At 32.9% G+C, this 21,676-nt stretch overlaps 1 protein-coding gene across 2 annotated transcripts; it reads left to right on the top strand.

The window, feature by feature from the left end:
- The first annotated feature begins 11,084 nt into the window (after positions 1–11,084).
- On the top strand, positions 11,085–18,251 carry LOC145125617 (katanin p80 WD40 repeat-containing subunit B1 homolog KTN80.1-like). 2 transcript variants are annotated; one of them, XM_079061049.1, is made up of 17 exons: positions 11,085–11,439; positions 12,094–12,224; positions 12,382–12,499; positions 12,605–12,831; positions 12,911–13,084; positions 13,186–13,260; positions 13,351–13,494; positions 13,631–13,793; positions 14,250–14,609; positions 14,705–14,761; positions 14,844–15,829; positions 15,906–16,034; positions 16,184–16,258; positions 16,353–16,465; positions 17,381–17,497; positions 17,617–17,685; positions 17,847–18,251. In XM_079061049.1, the coding sequence occupies exons 1-17, from the start codon at positions 11,415–11,417 to the stop codon at positions 17,905–17,907; spliced, it is 3,024 nt and encodes a 1,007-aa protein (XP_078917175.1). In that variant the 5' UTR covers positions 11,085–11,414; the 3' UTR covers positions 17,908–18,251. The 2 variants fall into 2 exon arrangements, with proteins under 2 accessions (XP_078917175.1, XP_078917176.1); XM_079061050.1 differs by having other exon boundaries at positions 11,086–11,439; positions 14,256–14,609.
- Positions 18,252–21,676: the final 3,425 nt, after the last annotated feature.

The raw sequence follows: 21,676 nt of genomic DNA, 5'->3' as shown, positions 1-21,676 counted from the left end.
AGATATTCAATTATTCATTTGTGAATAGCAAGGTACTCATTTGTTAATAGCAGTGTATTCATTTGTGAATAGCATTGCAATCATATGTTAATGAGTGTATTTGTTTATGATTAGAGGTATTCTTTTTATGAAAAAATGATAATTTTACACTCTTTATTTTCAATTGATTAAAAAAGAAATTGGATTACTTGTAAATTGATGTGTATTCATTTGTGATTGGAGTAGTATCATGTTTTTTGAAAAAAAAATCATTTGTGAATACAAATGTATTGATTTGGGGTTAGATTTCTATTTATTTTTTTGAAAAAAAAAAGTGAAACAGGAGAAAAATTTTGATTTTTTTAAGAAAAAAAATAATTTTTTTTTCAGTTTTAAAATAATTTTGGTAAAAATATTTTTTATATTCCATTAATAAGAAAAATAAAAAATTGATTTTTTTATTCTTTTTTGGTAACTGATCCTAAATTTAAGGGATTTGATTGAATTTTATTTTATTTTAATTTAATTAAAATATACAATTACTAATATGCCCTTATATATTGATTGATCCAGAACTGTTCTCGCGTTCTCAACCTTTTAGGTGTTATTATTTGATCATTTCCCTATATATATATATATATATATATATATATATATATATATATACACACACACACACACTATATAAAACGAAATTTTCCGAAAAAAAAAAATACACTACTGAAAAAAAAATTAGGGGCATCTCGGGCTATCCCAGACTGTACATTGGATCCACCCCTGCCAAAAAACCTTGTGAAATGGTAAAACACAGTCTTTTTAACAAGTTTGCAAGTAAAATTGATGATTATCTAGATCTTTTTATTTTTTGGCTCATTTTTTAAATATGCTTCACAATTTTTGGTATTTATTTTTAATTTCTCTAAATATTACTAAGCTAAGACAAAAATGCTATATTAAATGTGTTTACCATAAAAAATGATGTCTTAAAATACAAACTACATTAAAAAAGTCTTTTAAAATGTTTACGTCAAATGTGGGCAATTTTACCTTATCGTACGTTTACATTTTTTGTATTTCAAATTTTTGATGCTAAAAAAGAATAAAGAAAGAGAGGATGCAAACGAGGACAAATAGACAGGTTGTAGTTTCCATGACCCCTTTCTAGAAAAACCAACAATATCAAAATTATTATATTAAAATTTAAAATTAATTTTAATATTAATAAATAATTAATACTATTAAATTTACTTATAATATAAGAAAAGAAGGAGGTTCCCACTAGACAAGAAAAGAATAAAAACAAGAAAGTAACATGCTCCTAGATTTTATACTTCTATATGGAGTACATTTCCTTTTTAAAGAATTTAAATTAATTATTTAAAAGTATTTTTATATAATAATAACTCTTTAGTAAAAGGATTATACTAATTGATATGTTATGTAAAAAGTGTTTTGATGTGTGCTTTCACTTATTAATTATTACGATTTAAAAATAGATTTAATCAAATAATTAATATCCGATTAGTTATTTGACTACGGTTAAAGTTAATAACATAATTTTATATTTACAAGTTGGAGTTAGCCTATTTAGCTAATAAAGTGTCTAAAAATGTGTTTCTAACAATGATGTCATAGGTTCAATCTCATATATATATATATATATATATATATATATATATATATATATATATATATATACTAAATTGTTATAAAAAAACATAATTTTATATTTAATTTTGAAAATCTGATTATTCTAGCTAGACAAAACTGCAAAATTGGTCTCTGTTCGAAAAAATTTCAACTTGCATGGATGGTCCAAAATCAGAAAAATTTTGTGGTTTTGGTCCCTGAACACTTGAAAAGATTGTTTCACACTTTTCATTTATTTTTTCCATTTTTTAAATCTATATTAATACCTTTCCAATTTAAAAAAAAACAATCTACCCACCCATCCCCCACCAGTAACCCCCCCCCCCATCTCTCTCTCTTTTTTATTTTCTTCTTCTCTTTGACTCTCTCTGTAACGTTCCAAAAAATTACAAAGAGATTTTTTATTTTTTAAATAAATTAACCAATTAAACATTTTCTTCAAAAAATATTGAGTAACATTTGTTTGATTGAAACAATACATTATCAGAGTTAAATTTACAAAACTACGGAAACGAACATCTTCGATGCATGTGTACAGTCTGTCGAGCTCTTCTCACGAACGACCTACAAAATGTTTAATCCACAACTGTAAACATAAAGCTTAATGAGTTCCCCAGTATACAACATATTTCATCATACATACAATACATCCACACAAAGTGTTCGTCCCTAGCACCGACCAACCAAATATCCTATCTACATAAACATACAGAACAACCATACATGAAATAATGAGCTTGCTCCAATCCCGGATGATGGTATATGCCACATCATAGTCTTATTGTCACATCTTGTTGTGGGCCAAATCATGGTCTTTCCTTGCAATGTTGGTGGCCAAATCTTGGTCTACATACGACTGTCAGGGGCCAGATCCTGGTCTTCCATACAACTGCCAATTGCAAAATCCTGGCCTTTCATATAATTTCTAGTGCTAGATCCTGGTCTTCCATACAATTGTCAGGGACCAGATCTTGGTCTTTCATATAATTGCTAGTGGCTAGATCCTGGTCTTCCATACAATTGTCCAGGGCCATATCCTAGTCTTCCATACAATACATAAAGTCATATGTAGTCAAGGATCAGATAGATAGTCGAACAGATGACCCACCCAAGAGCGAACAATCAGACAAGAACATCACAATCAGACATTAAATCAAGAGTTCTCAGGCTATCCAACTTAAACTACATAGAACCCAAGATATCATTACAATATAATCATGTAACATAAACACAAAACAGATACTAGCATGTCCATATCCTTAGCAACTAGAATTCCCTAGTTATCATGTCATTGACCACTTCTCAGTTAAGTCCTTCGATATTCATTCATACATAATCCTAATAATTGGCCTTCTCCATTTACCATGTCAACATAATCCATAACAGTATCATACGATCAACATGCAAGACCCTACTAGTCTAGCATACCAAGACACCAAGAGTCCTAAATTGCACATACATAACAAGGAGTTATCCTAACCAACTAACATACTTGCACTCTAATAGTATAACTATCCTAACATGCAAAGGATATACAATGGGATACATGGTATAGTGAGAAACTCACCTGGACTGAAGAACTGGAGAAGCATAGCAACACTCTTACACCTTGCGCAGCTTAATTTTGTGGACCTTTTAACACCAAAAGAGATAAATACTCAATCAACAATCCAAATCCTCCAATTTTGACTCTAAGTCCAAATGGTCAAAAGTCAATGCTCAATGGTCAATAAAAGTCAACGGTCAAGCGAGTCAATGGCCACCACGATGTGGGGACCTCTTGGCCACGTCGTGGGCATGCACAAACAAAACAGTCGACATGCAGGATATCACCACGATGTGGGCCCTCCTTGGCCACATCGTGGGCATGTCATGACCAGAACAATAGCGAATTTGGGCCTCTCCACGTCGTGGGACCTCCTTGGCCACGTCTTGGGAATCAGCAGTTTGTCCCAAAACTCCATTAATAACTTAATCCATACAGATCAAGGCCCAAAACTTCAGATCTACTTTATCTCAATGACTTAATGGATAAAGTTTCCAACTTTATCCATTAGGACCTCATCCGAAAGCAAAATCTATAACCCTAAGTCCATTAAGCACTTAATATGACAAAATCTTGCACATGGGGTCAAGAACACACAAACTAAGACCCCTTTTCTCACTTAACATAAGTCCATGACCATATGAAGGTCATATCAAGCTCTAGAGTTCCTAAAACTCCAATAACATCCAAGAATGGGAATAAAACCAACCAACAAAGGTCATAAAGACGGAACTCACAAGAACAACGTCAAGGTGCAAACTTTATACCTCCAAAGACTCAGAAACTTGAAGAAGATGATGGATCTAGACTTGTTCTTTGCTTCCTTGTACCAAGAAGAAGTTCCCTTCTTAACCAACATCACCAAATCAAGTAAACAACCTCAATATCAAGCCACCAAGTTTATTTTCAAGGAAAGAAGGCTAGGATTTCGAAATGGGGAGAGGGAGGCTGAAGGAGGTGACCTAATCCAAGAGTTAAAATGCTTATATATAGGAGAAACCCCAAAAAAATCATGGGCTTGGGCTGTAGCCCTTGCCACGTTATGGCAACCTTCTTGCCACGTCGTGGCGTCCATCAGGACACACATTCAATACATGTCATGCCACATCGTGGCATATAATTTTCTCCAAAAAACCATAACTTTGACCCCTTTAGGTCTTTAACTCATATGTTCTGGAAAACGGGTGTTACACATACACACACACACACCCATCTCTCTTCCCATTCTCCTTCCCATCGGGCAACACCACCCGTTCAACCTCATTTTGTTTCTAGAAATTCGAAAAACTATTTCTAAAAATCAAGTTCCTGGAAATCCTTTTGTTCCTGAAGAAATCAAGTTTTCCATCTTTTGAATCGATCAGTAAAACTCCCAATAAAATGAATGCTTTATGCGTTCATCTTCTTCAACATATATACACATACAATTATTAATACATACACCTGCAAATCGAGGGTGAAAAACTCAGAAATCAACCTTTGAACTAGACTCAGTTACCTAGCTTTGAACCTATGAACTAAACTCAAATTGAACCTAACTTTGAACTAAATCCAGTCAATGAATGAAAAAACCGAAGCTTTAAGAACCTCCAATCTTCGATTGTGTGTTCATCAAAGCTTTTAAGAACCTCCAAACCGAAAAAACTCAAAACCTAGAAAATCAAAATCGAAACTGTCAAGCATCACCAAATCTTTGATATTTCGATGGAAAAGATGAAGATGAATGTTTTGCTTTCTTTGTTGGGTATCGCTTGCAGATGAGTTTACAGTGTTTGTGGGTCTGAAAAAACGAAGCTTCTTCTTTCCATATCTGAAGATGGCGTCGACCTCGAGCTTCATATCTATCCTTCTACGACGGTGGCACATATCTGGTTTCGGCGGTGGTAGTGAGAGATAGTGATTGGAATGGATGAAATCACCCAGTTGAGTGATGTTAATGAATCAATAGTATAAACGACGTCTAGGGTTTCGTCAATGGTGGTTCATAGCAATGGAAAAGGAGGCGACAATGTTTCACGTTGGCTGATTGCTACTACTTTGCAACGTATGATCTTGAGGATGAATCAATCCTAATATACAATTTATTCATTAAATCAAGTGAATCATGTAGCATATTATAGTAATTTAAGAAGGAAAACAGAAAACAAAGTATTAAACACCTCATCATTATATATATATATATATATATATATATATATATATATATATATATATATATATACATGTGTGTATAGAGAGAGAAAGAGCATTGGGGTGGGTGGGCCCTTTTTATTTTTATTTTTATTTTCTTTTATTTTTAGATTAATAAAGTATTACAATAAAAACAAAAAAGCAGAAAATAAATTAAAAGGGCAAAAATGTCATTTCAAATTTATCAGGGACCAAAATCACAAAAAATTTCTGATTTTGGACCTTTCATGCCAGTCGGAAACTTTTGGACCCTATCCGTAGTTTTTTTGCAAACCACAGAGACCAATTTTACAATTTTATCTTTTAGCTACTGAAAATTAGATTAGTTAAAATCAAAATTTCAAATACGGTTATATTTGTCATTTAGGATGAACACCACCTTTTGTGTATTTTTCACTATTATTATAGTAAGAAAAAGACCCATGATTCTAATAAACAAGAATGTTCACATCTCTAACCATTTTGTAAAACAACTTAATGTATATGGACAAAATTACCCTTATTAATTTTCGTGTTTTGTTTTTTACTAGTTGTGAGACTTATGTGTTACATGGGTTTATCCAAAAAATTAAACAAGCATGAAGATCTAAAAATTTAGAAAATTTAAATTTATAAGGAAAAAAGAAAAATACTTAATTATTAAAATTGAAGTGCTTATTTATCTTTTAAATTTAAACGAATAATTTAAATAAATAAACAACTAAAATAATTGGATTCAATTTAAAAATTTAGAAATAAAAGAAAGTTGCATTAATGAATTGGATATACATTTATTATTATATTTATTACATTTAAGTATTACATGAGTTTATCCAAAAAAATAAACAAACATGAAGATCTAACAATTTAGAAAATTTAAATTTATATGAAAAAAAGAAAAATATTTAATTATTAAATTGAAGTGCTTATTTATCTTTTAAACTTAAACTAATAATTTAAATAAATAAACAACTAAAATAATTGGATTCAATTTAGAAATTATAAGGAAAGTTACATTAATGAATTGGATATACATTTATTATTATATTTATTACATTTAAGTATTGCATGGGTGTATCCAAAAAAAAAACATTAATATCTAACGATTTAGAAAAATTTAAGTTTATAAGAAAAAAAGAAAAATATTTAATTATTAAAATTGAAGTACTCATTTATCTTTTAAATTTAAACTAATAATTTAAATAAATAAACAACTAAATTAATTGGATTCAATTTAGAAATTTAGAAATTATAATAAAAGTTGCATTAATGAATTAAATATACATTTATTATTATATTTATTACATTTAAGTATTATATAAAATTTAATAAAATTGAAAAAATCTCAAAATGACACATAGATATAATTTAATCTAAATTTACCATAAAATATCATGAGACATAATATACAAAAAGATGAAAAGTGATAAAATTATTTTCATTTATTTGGAAGGATTGACATTATAACGAAAAAGAAAATATAAATACGTCATTATGTTTAAAGTTTAAACCCTTAAATTTTTTGAATTAGGTTACCCAAATTGGGAAAGAAAATCGTAAAATCTTGAACACTCTTATTTGGATATATGGGGAAGACAGTTGCACATGGGTTTTCGTATATTAATGATAAAAAGTAAGAAATATATTTGATATGTTAACACCACTCCTAGTTAGCCTTTAAAGGTCGCCCCCATGAGTAGAGTTTGGATCTTTGTTTATAAATTTTTTGGAACTAAATTATATATATATATATATATATATATATATATATATATATATATATATATATATATATATATATATATATATATATATATATATATATATATATATATATATATATGATGTATACATTTTAGAAGTGACATTTAATAGTAGAAGGCCAAGTCTTTATTTGTTGTGTATAAGCAAATTTATTTTTTGATTTTCTATTTGACGAGACCATTCAAAGCTTCCAAGATAGTTTCTCTTTTTATTAACAATATGAAATAAATTATTGATAAATTAATTTATAAAATTAAAATTTAGTTATTCAGTTAGCGTACCATGACCAAAGGGCCAATGCCCTAGCGGTAAGGAGTGACCATCTCATATGAGAGGTCATGAGTTCAAGTCTCAGTGGTGACATAGGTGGTTATTTAGGAGTCGGTTAGTTAGTTCCCGTTTCAAAAAAAAAAAGTTAGCGTACCATGACTTAAATCTACTCGATAGGATGAGAAATATGATAAAGTAATTATAAAACATCTTTCAGGTTTTGTTTGACTGACTAGTTGAAAAGTTAACTGATAACTGAAAAACTAATTGTTAGCTGATAAATAATAACGTTTGGTAAAACTAACTGATAAGCTAGTAGAAATATATAAAATGACATAAAAATATATAAAAGATTGAACTTTTTTATAATTAATACTGAGTGTTTTGGAGAATTTTAAAAAAAATTAATAAGCTTGTTGAAACGTTGTGTAACATGTTTTTTGTTTGACTGACTAGTTGAAAAGTTAACTGATAACTGAAAAACTAACTGTTAGCTGATAAATAATAACGTTTGGTAAAACTAACTGATAAGCTAGTAGAAATATATAAAATGACATAAAAATATATAAAAGATTGAACTTTTTTATAATTAATACGAGTGTTTTGGAGAATTTTTAAAAAAAATTAATAAGCTTGTTGAAACGTTGTGTAACATGTTTAACAAAATAGTTGAAAAACTAACTTTTAACTTATAAATCAGCTTATCAATAAGTTAGCTTATAAGTTACTTTATAAATTACGATAAACTATTTTTATGGTTTTATCAACGCTAAATTACAACAAACTAGCTTATTTTGTCAAACATGACCTTATGCCTTGTTTGGTTTGCCAAGTAGCTTTAAAAAAACAAGTTTATAAGTTTTTTTTTTTTTGTCAAACATGACAAAAAGAAACTCAAAAATAATATAACTGGCCAAACATAATGTCAGGGCCGACCCTATGTGCTATTAAGTTAAGTTACGGCTTAGGGCCCCATTTTTTAAAGGGCCCCTCAATGTCGATATTTCTTCTTTCTCCAACTCTATTCTTTGATTACCGATACACACACGCCTCCTCAAAAATCAAATGCGACGTTCTGGCTTTTGTTTTTCTTCCTTTCTTCTCAGTTCTTGTTGTCGCTGATTGCCTGATTGACTTGATTGAATGGACTAATTGTCGATTTAGGCTTCTCCAATCTCGATTCTTGAACATTGTAAGGCTGCCTGAACTGTTGATTGTTGAAATACCCTCACTGTTCTTCTTCCTTCTCCATTCTTGGATTCTCTAATGAATTTCTCTGCCTCTCCATTGTTCAAAAATCATGAATTTCTCTGCCTCTCCATTGTTCATTGAACTGATTCAAGGTATGTGTTATCAGTGTTTTCATTTGATTTTTTCATTATCGGACTATCTATTAAGGTTAATAGCCGATTAGGGTTATTATTATTTTCCATTATCTGATTTTTTTTCATTGTTCTTTGTTCATTGACTTATGCTCAATTTCTTTGTTTCTGTTTGATTTTTGTTTTTTGAGTTGGTGTTTCCACACAGTTTTTGCGTTGCTGGCTTGCTGCTTGATTTTTATGTTTCCCTTTTTAATTATAAAATCACACAACTTGAGTTGCTCTGTTTTTACTTCAAGTATCACACCTAAACAGAGTATGTAATGTAACCTGAAGCTAAAGAATGTTGGTTATTGTCTTATTGGTTGATTTCTATGTGGCTTGTTCATTGATTTATGTGTTTACTTGTGCACATACTTTAGTTAAAAAGAAAGAAAAAAAAACAACCTTTCACTTTTATATTTGTTTTTATTATAGAACCAGGGTTGGAACGAGTTAGATCCCTAAAATTTTTATAATCATAAGTATAGGCGAGTTAGATCCCTAAAAATTTTATAATCATAAGTATAGTAATAGCCAAAGGGCCCCAAACTTTTGGCACGCTTAGAGCCCCCAAACTTGTTGAGCCGCCCCTGCATAATGTAAATCAGATAATTAAATATTGTTGTTACTTTCTCCCTTTTAACCACTAATCCATTGTTGTATACTTTCTTCCTTTAATACTGATTGTTAAATTTTTTTTCCAAAGGAAAGACAATAATGATTTAATTTATGATCTTATACTAACATTTTTTGGTAGCTTGTGTAATTATTAACTCATGTCCCCAAGGCAAACACACTCACTTACAGTGCACACAACACACATACAAACATATATCATTTTCCTTACAACTTATATAAACAGAAGATCCATTAAAACAGACTAATATTATAATAAATCATGTAACGATCAAATATGATTATAACATGTCATAATCAAATATAATCATGAAAATGATATCCATGATAATTTATCATGACCACTAACGTAAATTATGTGGAACACATATTTGCCACTAGATTTTGTGGTTACAACAAATAGGCCAAAACTGTATTCTATCTTTGTTTTTTTTGGTTTTTCATGTTTCCTTTTTAAGGTATTGACATCAATGGTTTATTTAGTGTTCTTATCGACATGCATTTTATATTTTCTTATTATCACATGTCTATTTTAAGAAATATATATTTCCAACATCTAAGAGTAATTTATGAGTTGATTAGAGTATGTGTGGGTTGTCACTTTTTTTTTTATCACAAACGTTTATAGCAACCACTTCAAAATGTACAACCTAATTATACTTCTTACTAAAAATGTTGTTTTACTAAATAACATAAGACAAAGTGCAATATGTTCTTGGGATAATATAGAAAATGTACTAAAAGGTAAGCAAAAAGTAAAAAAGAAAAAAGGCATCCAACTATAAAACATCAAGTGATATCACCGGACTTCCAATTTGGTATCCTAGATACCATATCTTGCAAAAAAATGACAAAGTTACTCATTGATTACTTGGTCAACAAAAAAAAGAATTTTAATGGTTACAATAACACAAAGATATAGTCATAAGGTTTTAGGTGACAAATTCGTCATTGAGCAAAAAGGGGGAATGGAATGGGCGAGGGGGAGGGGGAGGCGGGCTTTTGGAGCCGGTGACACAAACTTACAATGGTAGGAGTTGACACGAGGTGAGAGAATAAAAGAGAAGGATACTTCCTGTTAGGATTATTGGGAGAGCTTTTCCTTGAATCCATACATATTTCTAAACATCTGCTATAACTGGTTTATCTGAAAAGATACCAACTTATAATTTTCCGCTATGATATGCATTTTGTGTCATTGCTTGTTGACCTCCTTCTATTGGTCTAGATGTGATCCAAGAGAGTCTCATGCACCAACACATATTATACATATTGTGAAAAGATAACATTCACATGGTCAAAAAAACATGCACTACAAGACAATGACATTGTTAGCTTTTGATTGCTGGTTGACTAGTTTTTTGGGTTTAAGAAATTAAAGAGATACTTAATCATTATATGTATTTTATAATGATTTTATATAAAAAAAAAAAAAATCAATGGCTTTACGTACATCATTATTATTATTATTATTATTATTTTCTAAAATATAATTTAAAAATAAGTTGAAATTATATTTCTTCTTAACAAAGATTCTCTTGGCCAAGGAAAAATCCCTGCAAGACAAGGTCACATGTTCCCCTGTCCTTTTCCGTAATTTCACACCTCAAGAATTCAAACAAGATATAACAGCTCCAGGGGCAATTTCGTCTAAGCACAACTAAATTACCCTTGATGGACAATCATAGTGTGAAAGACTCTCTTTAAAGACTTTCTCTCTCACACACACCACACACAGTGAGCACGTCATGTAACAAACAAAACGCGGCTCAGCTCTCCAAACAGCAACAATTCAATCTTTTTCTCCCGTGAAATTTTGTACACGAGTTCTCTGATTCATAATTTCACAGTGATTGATTGTAGATTATACGAAGAATTCTGCAAATCTGTATGCATATACGGACATTTAGTGTATGTATGTACCTCCATGGTCTTCGTCTTCAATCGTATTTATTTTATTGATTGCTTCAAACGTCAGCAACATCAGCTGGTCACCGACACCGGAAAAGCTCTTTTTCGATCGAGTCTAACTTCAGATGGCGAAACGAGGATATAAATTACGTATCCTTTTTTGCCTTTTATTGCGAATTTGAGATTATATTTTGACTGAAGCTTCTTTTGGGTGTTTGTTCTATGGTCAAATCTTGTCTAGAGAAGTAGTAGTAGGGATGGTTTAGCCTTTTTCTCTCTCCTCCTTCTGTTGCTTCCTTTTAGTTCAACAAATAAATCTCCAGCTGAACTGAAGCCTGATAGCTCAATTTGGTTGTTTCATGGCTATCTTCTTCTTTTCCTAATTTTTTTGGATTCTAGTAGTTTTTTATATCATACTAAAGATAGATAATTTTTTTTATACTTTTCTGTGTTGAATTGTCAGTCAATAAGTTTTGAGAAGATTGGGGCTAAATACAAATTCAAAATTGATTGCAATAGTATTTGATTTCTTCAGGTGTAAGCTTTGTTTGCGTATAAAAAGATAGATTCTGGCTACAGGTGTGACCATTTAGGACTAATTGTACAGAGTTATGTCCTGATGCAAGGGAAATACTTAGAACCTGCTATTTTTGGTGGAACTGCAAGTTTAATTTAATTGATGTGTGCTAATTTTGTTTCGCTAATCAAGGATTGGCTTAAATATGAATGGATATGTTCAATGATGGCTTAAAGTTTGTTCATTATACTCAGTCTTTCCAATTTCTTTAACCAAACTAAACATAGAGGAATTTGTGGCTCATTCGGCAAATGTGAACTGTTTGAAAATCGGGAAGAAGACACGTAGAAACTTCATTACAGGTGGTGATGATGAAAAAGTAAATCTTTGGTCAATTGGGAAACCCACTGCTATAACGGTCAGTAAATTAACTGTGTGATTATCACGAATATACAACCTTACTAGTTTCATTTTCATGGCTTACTTTGGGTATTATACAACAGTCAGAACCTACAAACAAATTTTACATATGGTTTCCCTATAGCAACCTAATTCCTTCATGGTATGTGATGCAGAGTCTAAGTGGTCATACAAGCCCTATTGAATCTGTAGCTTTTGATTCAACAGAAGTCTTAGTGGCTGCTGGAGCTTCTTCAGGCGTGATAAAACTTTGGGATCTGGAAGAGACAAAAGGTAAGATAACTAATTCGTTTATAACTTATGTGAAAACTAATATCATTAATTGCAATCGGTTATATAAAAATCTGAATTTCTGCTTGATTCCTAACTCAAATGCAGTGGTTCGTACACTTAATGGACACAGATCCTATTGCACTGCTGTTGAGTTTCATCCATTTGGTGAGTTTTTTGCATCGGGTTCCATGGACACTAATTTGAAGATATGGGATATTAGAAAGAAAGGGTGCATTCACACATATAAAGGACACAGGCGAGCTGTTAGTACTATTAGATTTAGTCCTGATGGTCGCTGGGTGGTGTCTGGGGGACTTGATAATGTTATAAAGGTACAATCTTTTTTTGCCATGTCAGCACATCAAGAATTAATGACTCATCATTGTGGTTAAGTTTTAACTTGTGTGACAGATATGGGACTTAACAGCTGGAAAGCTTTTACATGAGTTTAAGTTTCATGAAGGGCACATTAAGTCAATGGATTTTCATCCTCTTGAGTTTCTTCTAGCAACAGGTTCATCAGACAAAACTGTAAAATTTTGGGACTTGGAGACCTTTGAATTAATTGGAACAACTCGACCAGAGGTACCATTTTTCTAGAAAAAAAAAAAATCCCATTTTTTTCTTAATCTTAGTATTCTGGATATATATTTTATTCAAGCAACATCTCTTTTGTAATTGTCCAGGCTACAGGTGTAAGATCAATAACCTTTCACCCAGATGGAAGAACTCTCTTTTGTGGGTTAGACAGCAGTTTAAAGGTTTTAACTTTTTTACATTAAATTAAATCTTTTTCTTTTTGTAAATAGATTTAATTCACCTTATCATCTATATATGTTATTAAATTTCAGGTGTATTCATGGGAGCCGATTATTTGTCATGATTCTCTTGATATGGGATGGTCAACATTGGGCGACCTCTGCATTGATGATGGGAAGCTTGTAGGATGCTCATATTATCAAAACTCTGTTGCAGTTTGGGTGGCTGATACTTCGGTAATTATTCTGTGATTTAAATTTTATATTGCTTTTACATTTTTTTTAATAATCAAGTATTATTGGTTAAAATGTATGATTTTTTTTTGGGATAAATGGAAAACCTGATTATTTAAGTGTGTTTTGGTGGGTGAAGCTTATTGAACAGAATGGGCCAAGTATTTTAGGTGAGGAAAATACTCGTATGCCACATAAATTTAAACTCCAGCAAGATTTAACAGAGAGATTAGGGAGTCCTAGAAGATCCACCATGTCCTCAGATGATGACACAAAGGATATAAAGAACATATATGTGGACAGTAAGTTGTTATTTATCTTTTTTCATCATGACCTTGATTAGTTAAATGACCTGAATGCCCTTTGGCAATGTGAAAATTTTGGAAGCTTGTGTACAGAAGTTTTTTAAAATCAGTAGGTTGTAATGATGATAGGGGGCAAATAGGTAACTCTAACTTCAAAACTTTTTAAAGAAAGGAAAATTTTCATTTTTATGGGATTTTTAAAGTAAAGAAAATTTTGGAATCTTGTGTACAGAAGAAGTCAATGAAATCAATAAGTTGTAATGATGATTGGGGGCAAATAGGTAATTCTGACAACAAAGTTTTGTCAAGAAACGGAATTTTGCATCTTTTCATCTGATTTTGGAAGTAAAGTAGTATGGTTTCATAGGAACAAAATTATGTCTTCTTTTTTCATTAACAATAAATACTAGACAGTTGATGATTACTTACTATAATCTGCTGTTTCATGTCAAGCTGCAGGCATGACTCCTGTTTCTTCAAAAGTTGTCAACTTACAAAATCCCAAAGAAATTCATAATTTGGTTACCCCTAACCCTACACTCCCTCCTGCAGCAACCAAAATTACCAGTAAGCCCTTCATCAATGAACAGGATAACACTGCTGCATCACTTAAGCCATCTCATAGGCGAAAACCATCAACTACTAAATTAGATATTGAAGGGCTATCAATAACAGTTGAATCTGGTTTAAAATCTGGATCAGATCCAGATGCTGCTAAAGTTTCAAACTTTCAAAGAAGGGTTTTATCAGATGATGCTGCTAAAGATTCTTCCGAGGAGAAAACAAAAGAGTTTCGAAAAGCTTCATCTCCAAGTACTACTACCTACTACATTTACATTGCTTTATATTTTTATAAATTGTTGCTTTACATAACAATATTTAATTAGCTTCATTTTCTTTCATTTCAGGCAATGAGTCTGTGGATTCAAACAAAGAGTTGAAATCTGTTAAATATGTAAACGGAGGTATCCATCAAATCTTATCATCTGTGTTCAGTGCTCAAGTGAAAATTACCGTTTTAACCCTCCATTTCTTTTCTTTATACAGTGGCGGTTGTCCATGGAAGGACTCGCAGCCTGGTTGAGAGATTTGAAAAGAGAGAAAAATTGAACACTGATGAATCACAACTGCCCGATGTATCTCCCCGGGTATTAACCAACACAGATACACCTGCCCCAATAGTGAACCCAACACCCGAACCTGAACCCAAAACATTCACCATGCCCGGAAAAAGACCTGATTTGACTAAAATACCCATAAAGGTACCCGAAGCTGAAGCCTTCACCGTGCCCGAAAAAAGACCTGATCTGACTAAAATACCCACAAAGGCTTCTGCATCTGAAACCTTCACCATCCCCGAAAAAAGACCCGATGTGACCAAAATGCCCATAAAGACACCTGAAGCTGTGATCTTCACCATGCCTGAAAAGATACCCCATGTGACCAAAATGCCCATAAAGGCACCTGAAGCTGAAACCTATACAATGCCTGGTGTGACTAAAATGCCCCTAAGGGCACCTGAAGCTGAAACCTTTATCATGCCCGATGTGACTAAGATGCCCCTAAAGGCACCTGAAGCTGAAACCTTTATCATGCCCGATGTGACTAAAATACCCCTAAAGGCACCTGAAGCTGAAACCTTTATCAGGCCTGAAAAGATACCTGATGTGGTTTCGAGTGCATCAAATGAGGCTACTAAATCACCCACAAGGGTACAAAAACATGATTCACGCCCAAACATAAGATCTGAGGATACACATGTTCAAAGACCAAGAACTGCCCCTAGTATGTTACCTGAAAAAGGTAAAGCCTCACCCATCCCAAGATCTATAAGTTCTCGGCGTTTAATGCCTGAAAAAGTTAGAACATCTCCATCTCCATCTCCATCTCCAATGGTGGTTGCAAGGAGATCTACTGCTTCCTCTCGTGTGATGCCTGAAAGAACTAGTAGAATCTCATCTGTATTGGTGTCCCCAAGGCATGATACTATCAACAGAATGATACCTCAAAAAGCTAAATCTTCTCCATTGATGGTAAGAATAAGATTCTTCTTTGGTTATGATATAATAATGTAAGAGAAAGTTTGTTTCTAATTTTGGAAAGTGGCAGGATGATAATGGCCCACAGACTACAGGGAGAGGTTTGGTGTCTAAGAAAGATGATGATGTGGCAGAAGATTTGATGACGAATCATGATGTGTTTTTGAGTAGTCTGCGGTCCCGCCTCACAAAGCTCCAGGTAAGCTTCAACATCCTATCACTTAATTGCAATATTATGTTTCTTTTGTTGACTTTTTCAGAATAATCCATATAATGATGTTTAAAGGGTTTGGATTGCTTAAAATGAATTTACTTGTCAATTCTCATGGACTTACATTTACATTACAGGTAGTACGACACTTTTGGGAGCACAATGACACAAAGGGTGCTATAGATGCCTTGAGGAAATTGCCAGATAATGCTGTGAGTATTTATTGCATGTTTTTAGTTTATGTTTTATTACTAAAACAAATCCACTAACCTTGAATTTTGTAAAAATTGATTGTTTTTGTTTCAGGTTCAAGCAGATGTGGTGAATGTTCTTATGGAAAGAATGGATTCTCTCACATTAGATCTCTTTTCTTGCTTGCTACCTGTGCTTTTGGATTTACTGGACAGTAACACAGAGCGGTAATTATTCATAACTATATTATTATAGCATTCTACTTTTAAAAATCTACTTATTTTTATCAATGTCATGTAAATACAAAGCATTTTTTATTGCTATAATTGGGTTGATTATTCAAAGAATAATGTCCTAATAATAATAATAAAAGGAGTAAATTACATTTTTGGTCCCTAAGTATAGCTGATTTTTTCAAACATGGTCCTCAAAGTTTTCGCTTGCAATTTTGGTCCTTATTTGAGGTTTTTGTGATGTTTTTGGTCCCTGTTCAAAGTAAAATTACTATAGTTTTGGGACCAAATTTGCAGATAACATCTATACTCATGGACCAAAAATAGTCATTTTACTTGGACAGGGACCAAAAACATCACAAGAACCTCAAATTAGGACTAGAATTGCAAGAGAAAACTTCCTGGGATCAAAATTGAAAAAATCAGCTATACTTAGGGATCAAAAATGAAATTTACTAAAAAAGCTGATTTTTGAATTTATCGTCCCAAAAGTTTTTCTCTTGCACTTTTGGTCCTCATTTGAGATTCTTGGTATAATGACTATTTTTTGGTCCTTAAGTATGGCTGATCTTTGCAGTTTTAGTCACAAAAATGCTGTCATTTTCTTGGAACAAGGACCAAACATGTTACAAAAACCTCAAACAAGGACCAAACTGCAAAAATCATCTATATCCAGGGACCAAAAATGATATCTGTTCTAAAAAAATGGAAGTGCAATACTATAAATGAGTATATATTCAAATTACAATGTCTTAATAAGAAAAAAAAATGAAATTACAATGTTGTAATAGAAAGACATGAAAGTAGGATGCTATAATAAACAAAAAAACATGAAAGTGTGTTGCTATTTTATCTAAACAAAGTGTGGATAATATATTTGTGGTGTGGGAATTGAAAATTATTATGCAGGCATATAAGTGTATCATTACAACTTTTATTAAAGCTCGTGGCTGTCTTTGGGCCTGTAGTCAGCTCAACAATTTCAGCGCCTCCAGCTGTTGGTGTTGATCTTCATGCAGAAAAAAGGTCGGTCTTTTTGATTCCCATTCGTGTAAATTTATCTTTTTTATATTTTCTTTATATATCTTTTAATTGCCCACAAGAATTATAATACCAACTTATAATGTGCAAAAACTCAATGACAGACTTGAATCCTGCAATCAATGCCATATACAGCTCCAGAAGATTCACAAATGTCTCCCCTCTATTATAAAGTAAGCATGTTTTTTATATGGTTACAACAAAATCATACGAAAAAGATAGTCACTTATGAATTATGATTTTACAACACTGCTTAAAAGGATAAATTAGTCATTTACTCGTATTCAGACAGTTCATTCAAACCAAATGACATCTAAAACTTTTTATTTTTTAGGCGAGGCGGTTTGGTAGCAAGATGTGCTCAAGAACTAAACATTATTCTTCAAAAATCATGATATCCCTTTCAACTTTGAAGCACCCCACAATTTTGTCTCACTCGTTTTAAAATATATCTTCTTTCGGATCTTGGCTGCAAAATTTGAAGTCAGCATGTAGATAATCGAAGGAAGGAAGCCCATTTATAATCACTAATCGACCTCTTGCCACAAAATAGGCATATTATTTATATATTTGTAATCTTTTGTGTAATTATTAATTAATTAATAGTAATAAAGATGTGTAGATGGTTCTTTTAGCAATGAGGATACAATGGAGCATGTTTCCTACTTCCTAGGACCCTTAACAATCATGCCATTGGCTAATTATTGTTGATTTATTACACAAAAGATTTTGTTGTTAATTTATCTTACCAAAAGTGTAATTTTCTTTCTTTATGGGAAAAAACGTAGTTATGTGATGTGGAAGGGAAAACAAGAACATATTGTGCTTACACGTGTTGGGGTAATAAATTTGTGAGGCTATTTTAGTCTCTTGAAAGTTTCAAGAGATGTCCTTTATAAGAATGGTTTCATTTTTTTGTGGGCACCGCTCAACATTTAAAATTCAAATGGAACTAAAAGATAATTGATGATCACTATCAATTAGTAAAGACTTGAAATGTTTTTGGGTTTATTTTGCAAAAATTATGAATTTATCAAAAATAATTAAATAAAGCAGATCAAATTAATAATGAATACTTTGATACCTATTCCACTCGTCCAAATCGTATACGAGTGAAAGTCAAGACTCTTTTGCCCGATGCATCTTCTGCTATCCCTCAAATCAGGTCAAGAACATAAAAGGTATGAACATTGTACATTATACGGTACCCGACCATTATTTTAATTTATATTCTATCTATATTTCTATTTTTCCGGGTTGATCCTTGATGGATTAAAGTGCTGAATTTTGTGATAACATGTTCTTTGTTTCCAGAAAATACAGAAACGGCTTGATGTTGTTAACTACGTCCACAATATTATGATAGTAAACATGCAAGTTACGAAGTAGTTTCATAACAAGTTAGACTACGTTGATTGTAGATTCTACATCTGCAAGATCATATGCAATGTTCTTGAGTGCATGATGGAATTTAGTGTTGGGGTTTGAAGTCTTGTCCAAACATGGAGCACTTGGATGTACATGGACGGATGGACCATCAAGAATCAACATGAAATACTTGGAGGTACATGGAGCATCAAGAATCAACATGGACCACTTGAGTTGGAGTGGAGCATCAGGTAGAAGAATGGACCATCAATGATGTGTCATGCATCATGATGCGCCATTATTACACAAGGTTTGCCACCTATGATTAATGTGCGCCACTTTAGTGTTAGGTGTGTCTCCCTTGTATGCATTGACGTGTTCTGAAATTATTGAGGAATTGTTGATGATCAAGAAGCGAGGATGTGACATCATGGAACATGATGCACCACAAAGGTTCATGGTGCGTCATCATGGCTCTTGATGCGCCACTTAGGTGTAAGGTTCATTATGATGCTCATGGATGATGTACATGACGATGCTCATGGCGTTGAAGGTTCTGGAAGTGCTCGCATGGCATTCCGTGATTGGTTGGAAAATAGGGCATCCCTTTATGGGCTAATTATGGATGAGCCTGACCCATCAGAATTAGGGTCTCCCATGCTCCCCTATAAATAGGTTCATATCCCCATTATTGTTTGTTGCTAGTTTTCAGTAAGAGCTAAAAGTGAGATACAACATTGATTGTTTGTAACAGTTCATGAACCTCTCTCTCTCTCTCTCTCTCTCTCTCTCTCTCTCTCTCTCTCTCTCTCTCTCTCTCTCTCTCTCTCTCTCTCTCTCTCGTGGGTGTAGGTCACCTTGACTGAACCACATTAAATATTGTGTTCATTTTTTATTTAAGTTTTCAGAAGTTTTATTCTACAAGTTTCACCAAAGTTTGTTTGACATTTTTCTGAAGTTTTAACTTGTTTTGTTGTCATCCTAACATTTAGTAGTTGATAAATGCTCTTTTCTTAGTGTTGCACAACCGATATTGAAGTTGGGGTGTGCGATAGATTTTATTGTTGGGGAAAAATTCTTCTAATTTTTCCCATGAGTCTTTGGCAATATAATTATCACTTGAAATCATTTGTAGCAAGTTTGGATCACAAGCAGAGTAGAACAAAGATTTCACTCTAGAGTAGATAGACTCACAATCCTTATCATCATCATAGGGTTTTGACTTGCCAAAATAATATGACCTAGTAACTTTTTACCGTTGCACATGTTAAGAAAAATGCTTCGACATGGTTTGTACTTAGAAACAGTAAGTTTGAAATTAAACTGAAACTACACATTGGTTAAAGCCTAAACCAATTAATGTGATATGAAGGTATGGTTGTGGTATCAATGGCTAGTGTAGACATCACGGAGAAAATAAAAAACTAAGTAAAAATAAAAATCAGAATATAATCAAAAGAGCTTATCGCGGGTATAAGGATTGTAGCACTAGACTCCATTAGTCGGTGAACAAACCGTGATGGCAATAGAAATAGTCGAGTAGCAACGGAAGAGAAGAAGTTGTGGGCAACAACGAAGGCCGACGAGAGTAAGAGCAAAGGAGAATGAATTGAGGTTGTGATGGCGGAAGTAGTGATTGGTGATGATAGCAGTGACGAGCCAGAAGTCTTCGTTGAGGGCTTCTGTCAGTGGATGCAGAGATACGACTAGGTGTAGCACCCAAACATCAGGTATGTTGGGGCGTACGCATGGGGTAGCTCATGAAAAAAGGGTCGCGAGTGTATGTGAGTATGTTAGGCATACTCATGGGTATGTTGGGCATACTTGGCACGTGTGCAAACCCTAATTTTTAGGGTTTGAGAACTATTTAAGCAACCTTAACCCTCAAAACCCTTTCCACCTCCAACTTCCATCCTCCCAAATCGATCCATTGCAAACCCTAGTGTTTATTTGTGAGTTTTTACGCCATTTGTGTGTTTGGTGTCCATCCTTGAAGGAATAAGATCTTTGGAGTGCTTTTAGAAAGCTTCAAGCCTTGTAGATCTGAGTTGTTCTCTTTGCAAGTAACCTCCAGAAGGTATAAAGTTATGAGCTTGATGAATGTTTCCTTAGATCTTGCTAGATCTTAAGTTTTTAAGTATTTTGGTCCCATAGTCTTGGTATTCATGAGTATGGCTTACTCTAAACCATAAGAGTTGTCCTTTCAGATGTTTATGAGTGCTAGGAACCATAAAATGTGATATTGGTCCCTTTCTTCCCTCCATGAAAGAGTTATGATGCTTTGGTTTGTGTATTAAGTTAGGGTTTTGGTTTTTGGACTCCTTCTAGCCATGGAAATTCATAAAGTTGGAAACTTTATGACTTAGAATGGTATTTGGGACTAGATCTGAGCTTTGGATGTGAGATGTTAATGTAATAAGCACTTAATGGAGGAAAATGGAATTGGTCGAGTACATTGGGCGTACCTGGCTGGAGCCCCGTAACCAGGAAATGATCTACTACGTTGAGCGTAGTGACTGAGTACGCAAGGCGTACTCAGTCTGTGTTGACCCCCTTTGACTTTTTGACTTTTGACCTTTAACCAGGGGCATTTTGGGTAATTTGAGTAGTAGTTTGAGTTCAGGTCACTATTTATTATATAGGTGACCAATAGAGACAACACTTGGAGTAGTGATCTGTTCAGCTATATTTAGACTGTGAGGTGCGTTTTCCTCACTATACTTGTGGGTCGAAGGCACCAATGCTGGCCCACTGGATTATGTATCCTGGTATATTGGATGATGTTATGCTGGTCAT

The sequence above is a fragment of the Lactuca virosa genome, chromosome 7 (genome assembly GCF_052849685.1).
Source record: "Lactuca virosa cultivar CGN04683 chromosome 7, Lactuca_virosa_CGN04683_v6, whole genome shotgun sequence".
Lineage (NCBI taxonomy): Eukaryota > Viridiplantae > Streptophyta > Magnoliopsida > Asterales > Asteraceae > Lactuca > Lactuca virosa.
Note: the sequence above shows the minus strand (reverse complement) of the source record. Positions and strands in the feature narration are given on the sequence as shown.

What these genes read in the sequence shown, in the direction of transcription:
- LOC145125617 (XM_079061049.1), top strand. Translation starts at nt 11,415, where the DNA reads ATGGCGAAACGAGGATATAAATTAC. An exon ending in GAAACGAGGATATAAATTAC is followed by an intron (nt 11,440 to 12,093) that starts GTATCCTTTTTT and finishes AACTAAACATAG; the next exon opens with AGGAATTTGTGGCTCATTCG. An exon ending in TCGAAAAGCTTCATCTCCAA is followed by an intron (nt 14,610 to 14,704) that starts GTACTACTACCT and finishes CTTTCATTTCAG; the next exon opens with GCAATGAGTCTGTGGATTCA.